This window comes from Equus asinus, chromosome 28 (genome assembly GCF_041296235.1).
Source record: "Equus asinus isolate D_3611 breed Donkey chromosome 28, EquAss-T2T_v2, whole genome shotgun sequence".
Lineage (NCBI taxonomy): Eukaryota > Metazoa > Chordata > Mammalia > Perissodactyla > Equidae > Equus > Equus asinus.
Genome location: NC_091817.1, coordinates 41,173,262 through 41,182,518, shown reverse-complemented (window position 1 = coordinate 41,182,518; position 9,257 = coordinate 41,173,262). Strand labels below are relative to the sequence as shown.

Sequence of the window (9,257 nt, the reverse complement as noted above, 5' to 3'; positions counted from 1 at the left end):
GTGTGACTTAGGGCAAGTTACCACATCTTTCTTCTTCAGTTTATTCTTCTGTGAAATGAAATAATTCTAGATCCTAACTCCGAGGGTTGTTCTGGAGATTAATGAGAATTATGTAAAATTTAGAACAGTACCTGGAATATGATGAGAATGTACTACCATTAATGTCTACTAATTTCATTATTGTCATAATCTTTAAGGATATTATGGTTGTATTAAGGTGTATGGTTGGAGTAGGGTGTTGGCCAGGGTCAACTAAAAACAATTTCAGGTAGCATTTTCTTTTTAAAGTGCCCGTCTCCTCCCCAGGCTTTACCTGTTTATTGGCAGGTAAAGTTAATCTTCAAGTATGTTTAAATCACCAGTTTGATCAAATCCAGGGTATTTTCCCCCAAATTATGCCAAGTTCATTATAAATCAACATAGCTTGATTACCTGTAGTCAACATCGAAACGTATCCCACACTGTTCAGAATTCAGGCTTTATTATTGTGCAATGAAAAGAACTAAAACTTAATTCCAAGCACGTGTAGTTAAAGTTTGCAGAGAAGGATATTGTTCACAAAATGCAAGCAACATTTAAAGGGGGAAAAAAAAGACAGTTATTTGAAGGACAGAATGTACTTAAAATTGTTGACTTCTAAAAAGCCCATTTTCCCCAAGCCTAAATTGTAATTTCATATTAAGTAATGAAGTTATTTTATACAATCTAATTAAGCTACTTAATGGGAATAGCACTTGACAGAATAAAATATTGCGTAGACATGTGACTCCAAAATAGAATTACTTAAATCCAATTTTCAACTTCTGAAGATAGGTTGCCCCTAATAGACTTAAATATGTAATGATTGTTGAAATATATATAAGTATATAAGGTATGTAAAAAAATGAAACTAACATATGTATATAATGTCCAGCCTCGATTTCATCAAGGAGGGGAAGGATGCTAAAGCAAAGGAAAAGCAGACATTTTTTTCCCTGTTTACTTTTCCCTTACAATCTGCTGCTCTGTTCTGCCTTTGGGTTGCCCATTCGAGTCAGAAATTGTAATGTAATGCTATGCTGGGAATCGAAGTTGACCAAATATGCTGTTTTATCATTTCCTTTCAGATCTTGACTGGACATTTCCAAAAAAACAGTGTGTGTGTGTGGTAGGGGGAGGAGGTCTTGAAGAAAACAGTTAAATCTGAATATTTCTAAGACATTTGTATTCTGATGTAGCAGAAAAGAGACAAGTCCCACCAGGAGACGCAGCAACTCAAAGAAAGAGTAATGGTCTAACACGATACTATGACCAGGGTAGGGTAGATTGAGCCTCAGACTGAAAGTTTTTGGATTATATAGCACCTAGAATCTCTGATTCAGAGAATCGTCATCAATCAAATATATACTAAACTTTCAAGAGGAAATCTTCCAGGCAGCTTCAGCTTGCTTTCTGGCTATCATATTTTTAGCACAGACCTGGTCTATACAAGTGAGAGGGACTAGGAAAGAGAGGAGTTGATAGTCCATTTTGCAGAAGCCACTTTAACAGTGTGCACGTGGCTAGATCATTATTTTCCGATCCTCCATACCAGATGGAGGGTAAAAACAATGAAACGTGGTAGCAAAATTGGCTGACTTGTATTCCTATGGACACAGTCTCCCATGTGACAATTTTGACTTATTCTTGGAGACCATCAGCCTGTACATCATGACCAATGCATCATGCTTGGAAGATGCATTTGCAAAGGGTCCATTAAGGGATGGTAAATTCGCATATGTACCTCTTGCTACTACGACAATCCTCGTCACTCCATTTGCCCTGAGCTGACTGGGAGAGCAGGGCACAGTTTTCCCGCTTGCCGCCATTAGGCTGTGCGTTGTCCCAGTTGAGGAAGGAGATGGCGATTCCATTGACATCGACAAACTTGCCTTCTGTGACCATGTCATTGACGCCCAGCCAAAAGTCATTGACACCTGGCAGGCTCCTTTTACCATAGTCTCGGAGGGCATTGATTTCATCGGAGTTTCTGGGGATAACCAGGGTCCCTCCCTTGGAAATGCAGTCTTCATTGGCATCATGGAAGTGCTTGGAGCCTTCTGAAGCAAGGTAGCATTTCTTGTGAAATTTTGTACCTCGCAGACAGACTGTAAAGATGCAAATTTTGACATATTAAGACGCTTTTTGAGTTAATACATCCAGGAGTGGACCTGGCAAATAGCAATAAATATTTGTGGAATGAATGATGTGTGATAATGATGAGTTAACATTTATTGGAGTTTTTGTGTCAGACACTGTGCCAAGCACTTGAGATAAATAGAACTCATATAGTAATTTTAGGGATTTTATTACTCCCATCTTTACATATCAGGATATTGAGGCTTAGAGAAGTTATTACTTGTAACAACATAGCACATAAAAATGTAACTTACATAGCATATGAGATCATAACCACATAAACCCAGGTCTGTCCCACCCTCAAAACATGGCATTTAGCCTCACGCTGCTTTGATATATACATGCTCACTAGTTTGTGTTACTCCATTATGTGCTGAATTTCCTTGAGACTTTTGGAACTGGATGGTATTTCATAATTATTTTTTTTAAAAAGTCTGAGTTTGCATGTGGAGAGAAGGTGGTTTTCTTATGCAGATAAGTGAGCCCTGGTAATAGTGTTTAGGTTATCGAGGATAAACCAAACATAAAGATAGTTTCAGGGCAAAGCATTGGAGAATCAGGCTCTGACATTTACTAGGTATGTAGATCTTGGAGAAATTACTTAATTTCTCTGTGCCTCAGTTTCCTCATCTGTAAAATGAGGATAATTATAATGACACCTATCTCATTAATTGTTGGAGGATTGATGTGTTAATGTTTATCAAGTATTTATATACCTGACTGTGGATAAAGGGTTAATAAAACTCTTTCCTCTTCTGCAAATGCATTTGTTCTTCCTTTAACTTTCTAATTTTGTTCCCCCGGAAACCTGATGAAGGGAATATGTCACCAGTGTTACTAGGCAACACTGTTTATGGTAAAAATGACCCTGGATTGGTAACATACAGCTGGCTGGGGAGTAACAAGTACCTGATGGAAAGTGATAACTTCAGTCTTCCCCAAAGACGGTAACTCTTGTAACTGGACAGGTCTCTTGCAGAACCCTTGAAGCTCTGCTTTTGGAGTTGCTATATGAGGTGCTGGGTCCTGGGACTATGAACCTCACAAGACAGAGCTGTTCTTGAGCCTGCTCCGTGTGGCTCTCATTTCCTCACCCTTGGGAGCCAGGGAGAGTAGCTCCTGGACAATAGTGTGGATGGCCACAGAGGCTGTTGGGAGCTTACTCCCATGAAAAAAGAACACCAGATGCTGCCCTCTGTTGGCAAGCTGTGGTTCTAACCAACATCCTGTGTGTATCTCATGCCCAACGTGGCAGGAGTGAGTCCTGTGACCCTGCATTTAGTTGAACCTCAGCAGATCTCCTGATAGGTGCTTAGTAAGCATCTAATGAATGCTAATTATTTTAGCTAGTTGATACTTGCTTCAATTCTGTTTCATTGACCATTAGAGAAGAGTTATGGATGGACTTTTAAAATGTAATATTGAAATGCCTATTTTTATTTCTATACCACCTATATACAGGAGAAGCGAGTAGAAAATGAAGCTGATTTCCCAAAACAACTGCCTCCCTAGCGTTTGGATCCTTTCTCCTGGACCATCTCTGGCTTGTCAATGTTTCTTTTAAAAAGATCTCACCTAGAACTTGACATGCTCTCTAGATATGGTTTGAATTGCTAGCAAATCACAATTTCTTTTCCCATCTCTTTTGAGACAAGGAGTCATGGATGAGATGGGGTCTTACCTGTCTGCAGGGCTTGCATTTCCTTCAGGGCATTGACTTCTCTCCAGAGCTTTTCAACTTGAGTCTTCAGGTCCCCATCATTTTCTGGGGGATATTTTAGGATGGGGTGGGATAGGAGGAATGAAAACATATGATTAAAATAAGATAGAATTAAAACAAAATAAAGCTTTGGAATCCAGAATCCAAGGCTAGAGTGAAACTGAGCCCAGTGTCCATGAGAAAAAATACATGAAAATAACTTGGCCAAGAAGATTCATAGGGCATGGTGGGGCTAATAACACTAACAGTTCCTTCTGCAAGATAGGGCTCCTGTCTATCTCTCCAGTCCCTGTGGAACTCTCCCTCCGTCATTAGATTTCAGACTCACTGACTTTCAGATGCATCCTAGAGCAAGCTGTCTCATCTCAGGCCCCTTCCTTTGGGTTCTTTCTGCTTGGCACACTCTTGGCCCAGCTCTTGTCCATTTCCTTATCAAGCTTAAACATTTCCTCTCCTGAGAAGACTTTTCTGATTATCCTCTCTACATTAGCATCCCTCTGGCTCATCTCTTCCTTTGAACTTTTATTTTTCTTCAGCACACTTGGTCCAATCCATAATCATTTTGCTTTACTTCTTAATTTCATCCATCTTGTTATCCATGGTATTCATGATGCTTAACGTGATGCTTGGCACACAATAGGTACTCATAATGTTTGTGGAATGAATGGACTCTTTGTGGTACATAAAATGCTTTCATGTTATTCTCATTTATTCTTCAAAAATAGCTATGAAGGAAGAAAAATGAGATTCCCATTGAAGAATGAGGATGAACTCAATGAGCTAAGTGACTTTGCAGATAAGTGGTAGAACTCATACTCAGACCTATTTGGGCACCTAAGCCCCCCGTCCCCAGTATTTCCACTCAACTGATGTATCAGGTATGATGGCTCCTAGCAGGGTTAAGTGATTTCCAGGGAGAAGCAGAGAAAGGCAGTGATAAAGGGCCATGTAAAAAAACCCTTATATATTAGAGATTAGCAATTTATTTAGTCTTGAACCTCCGTGGATCAAGCTAAACTTCATGGCTGTCCTTGCCCAACCTTGGCTATGAGTAAGTGGTAGAAAAGTAGCAACCTTGGCTAAATCACAGTTCTAGACCTGATAAGGGAACTGTCTTAGAGATTGACAGCTTGTAGCTCTTCAAAGGCAGGAATTATAATAAAGTATAATAAAAACAAAAAATATTAAAAGCCACCACATTGTTCGACAGGAGCTTAATTCTTTCAATATTTCTGTGAAATAGACACCATCACACCACAAGAGGAATAGAGGCACAGAAAGCTGAATTAATGTGTCAAAGATCACCCAGCTAGTAAGGTGCAGAGTTGGGATTTGAATCTCGTGATTCCAAGTCTATTCTTTCCTCATCCCTCCCGTCTTCTTCTGCACAGCGATCGTCTTTACCTGCTTGGTTCCTAGTACATGACCTCAGAGAAGAAGCTTAAAGCTTGATATGAACTGTTCCCAGCTGTCTCTTTGTGGAGATGACATATAGAGAATCTCTGTTCTATCCTGGATTTTTCAGGATAGTCCCAAATCCAAATATGCTGATTCACTGACCCCTTAAACATGTGCTTTGCAAGCTGGGTGTTTCCACATTTGGGTTAGGACATGCCTTCTGGGATATCCAGGGGTGGCCCCCACCTCTGTTTCACTTAATGCTGCACATCCATTCTCAAAGCATTCAATAGCTCAGCTCAGACATGCAATAACCCAAGGATTTCCTCAATGGGGCCATTCAATACAGAATAAATATAAGGGTACATTCGGAATGCAAAGCCATTGGCTGTTGGGGGCCAGACCAGCTCAGCTTTTGGCTCCATTCTATTGAAATAAGTGGCCTCCATGGGGAAGCTGTCAACATTGTAATTAACATGAAGACACATGAATTAATAGTAAGGTCTGGGAGATCATTGTGAATGTCATTATCCAGGTGTCTTGGCTTCTTCCATCCTGTGTGACAAATGCGAATGTGTTCTGTCTACAGTGAATAGAGGAGACAACTATTTCACTGTAAAAATTATATTTTATTTACTACTGCAACACATAATTTGTTGAGATCTATGAAGCAAATACTACAGTAGTCTTGTTTGTGGAGCTAAATCATTCAATGGCCATTTTAAGTTAAAAAATGGACTCCCTTTCATTTTATCATTGTTATTCTCTAAAAGTAGGCACAGTATAAAATGCAAAAATAATTCCCAGAAGAAATGACCAGTAAACATATGAAAAATACCTCAACCTCATTTACAATCAAAGAAATGTCAACCTCATGATCAATCAAAGAAATGCAAATTAAAAGAAGTGGGGTATTTTTTGGTTAGGTTGGCAGGGCTTAAACCAATGATACGATGTTAGGTTGTCAAGGTGCATGGGAATAGGCCCTCTCAGTGAAGATGGGACCATGGATCGATGTTTTCACTTGCAGAGATAATTGGAAAGTGTAATTAACCTACAGTTTTACTTCTAGGCATGTATCATAACATCCTAGCATGGGGATCAATATATGTGTACAGAGCAGTTCACTGGGGCACTGGATCAAAAAGAGCTGGATTGGAAACCACACAAAAGTTCACCAGTAGAGAATGGATTAAATAAGTCATGACCCATCCACAGAAGGAAATATTATGCAGCTGTCAAAAGGACTGAGGTATGCCTTACGTTGATAGCTATCCAAGACTTAATAGGTAAAACAAATTAATTTGTCTGCCAAATACTTTGTCTAGCCAATTGTTATTTTGTTAAAAGTGTCCATTTTTAATTGTGTGTTTAAAAAACTGGGAATATTATCTCCAAAAAGCTAATAGTGGATAAATCGGTGGAAAGGAAAAGAGAGAGAAAATGGCTTTCACTTTTGACTGAATAAACTTTAGTATTATTTCCAGGTATTTAAAATATTTTAAAAGTGTGCGAGTGGATGAGGAAAGAACAGTTTGGCAAGTCTGGGTTTACTGCTTTACCTACTGTAGAATGTACTTTCTTGGACCTAATGGCAAAAAGTAGCAAAAACTGCTTTGGGAGGATGATATTTAAGATGTGTACTCAGTAAGTTAAAGAATTAAAAAAAAAATCGTTTGTGTTTGTGTGTGGATGGGTAGGTGGGTGGTGAGTGGAGGGGAGCTTTATATGACCCGAACTGCAATTCTTCCAGAAACACCCACACAGCAAACACACATTCACATATTCATACCCCTCCCTACAACACTGCTGGGTGGTCACCCCATTACCACTCCCTCCCAGTGGTGAAGAAATGCTGGCAACAAAAATGCCACATCACCCAGTATCTTCTCTCCCCCTCCTTCCCCTGCCCTCATCTTCAGAGTATACTTTATCTATGCATGAGAGATATTTTAATCTTGCATTAAAAGGTGTAATAGGGAAATATAATTTTATAAGGAAGAAAAATTCCACTTAAGAAACCTTGCAACAGACCTAAATTGTAGAAACAAATGCCTACAAAAAAGGGCACTTTATGATCATCAAAACACGACACATGCAGCGCAAAAAGACAAGCCCCTTCTTTCCCCACCAGACATCCCTGTTGTGTCAAATCAAGTTTTTAACCTTATCGGTATTTGTTGTGTGTTTGGTTACTGATGAAGTGAAATTGACAAGGAAACAGTGTCATAATATTTACTTTGAAATATCCTTCTACCAAAATGACCCGAAGGATGAGATAAAACATCACCCTGTGATTTTTTTTTTTTACCTCTTAACTCAATTCAAGCCATCCCAAATTTGAGAGCATTTGGAGAGTCAGTTTTGCATTAAAATGTCTTCAAGGGCTACATGACTTTGTGCATTGAAATTTTTCTTGTGTGTGTATTGAGATATTTTTAAGCTAAAAAGAGGTTCAATTTCTCTATGACAGTAAAAAGCTTAAATATACAGTTTGGACTGTCCTTATATTGCCAGGGATGTGAAAATATACCTACATGATAACCAATGACAAAATGGAAGTCACAATTACCAACAGCTCTATCCTCTACTACACATTTAATAAGAATATAGTTATCTTACAAATACCTGAGAATAGAGTTACACAATATCTACAACTGAAACACTGTGCTCTATTAATCAGGATGTTCTACTTGACCCCTCATTCATAATACCAGTGTCCACATATCCAGGTGACTCCCTCTGAAGAACATTCTACGTATCTAACGAATCCCACCTGAGAAAGGATATACAAGATAGAATTTTTTTACATTACAAGACCTTTTTTTCTATGAAAAAGAAAAAACTGTGGGGCTGGCCCAGTGGCATAGTGGTTAAGTTCCCACACTCTGCTTTGGTGGCTAGGGGTTCATGGGTTCATATCCTGGGTGCAGACCTACATACCACTCATCAAGCCATGCTGCGGCAGTGACCCACATACAAAATAGAGGAAGATTGGCACATATGTTAGCTCAGGGACAATTTTCCTCACCAAAAAAGAAAAAAGAAAAAAATCTATCACATAGTTCCTTTAAGTATCAAACTGTCCCAGAGAATTTAAAAGTCACTCAGTCACCTGAAACACCATATCCACATGATGACATGGTACCATCACCAGGGACAGTCTCCTGGAGGAGTTTGGAAAGGAAAATTGTCCAGCCCCTCCCCACACTGAGCAAGCCTAGAATGGTGCTGGACTGAGAAGCCCCATTACCTTTCACTCGGCGTTTGCTGTGCTTCCTGGCTTTGACTTTGGACATGTGGCTGGTGGTCTGGTCCAGGAGCAAGGTGATAACCAGGATGTAAATTACAAGTCCACTCTTTGCCATGGCTCTCGGGCAAGTCTGATGGCCGCTTTGCCAACAACTTTGAAGTAGCTAAGGGACAAGAAGACGGCACAGCCGCATCTTGCTCTGGAATGCCTGGGGCCAGCTTTATAAAAGTGAGCTGTGAAGGTTGGCTGGAATCCTGCTGACGAAATGTTTGAATGCCTCTTCTGGCTGCTGCATAAGGTGAGCCTTTGTTCTCATGCCTAATGTTAGACTTAAAAAAAAATATTCCTGCTCCATTTCCTAGTTGACTTGCCTTTTCAGAGTGTATCAGAGTTAACTAAGAGACGAAGGGTTTTGCCTACTTTCCTCCCTTTTTTTAAAATTTAAAGTCCAGGAAGCTTGAGGTCTCTGTGGAGACCCCAATGTTTAAGTCTTTGATTTGGAGCTCTGAATTTCACTTAATGTTCTGAGAAATACATCCAATTCAGTTTTCAGGACAAAAAATGACAGAGAAAAAAAACACAGGAAAGTTACAGCATGTGTGTGAGAGAGACGGGGAGAGAGAGAGATGCCACAGACCATCTGTGTGTCTACACTGCTCAAGTGGAGCTTGGGAATGGTTTGCTCACAGGGAGTAATGGAGACGGCTGAAGTGGATAGTCCTTGAGAAA

The 9,257-nt window shown here is 39.7% G+C and overlaps 1 protein-coding gene across 1 annotated transcript; it reads right to left on the bottom strand.

Annotated features, from left to right (window-relative positions):
- Positions 1 to 459: 459 nt before the first annotated feature.
- Positions 460 to 8,816, bottom strand: CLEC3A (C-type lectin domain family 3 member A). Its single transcript, XM_014845828.3, has 3 exons — positions 8,529 to 8,816; positions 3,839 to 3,922; positions 460 to 2,126 (listed from the first exon to the last, which is right to left on the bottom strand). The coding sequence occupies exons 1-3, from the start codon at positions 8,641 to 8,643 to the stop codon at positions 1,735 to 1,737; spliced, it is 591 nt and encodes a 196-aa protein (XP_014701314.1). The 5' UTR covers positions 8,644 to 8,816; the 3' UTR covers positions 460 to 1,734.
- Positions 8,817 to 9,257: the final 441 nt, after the last annotated feature.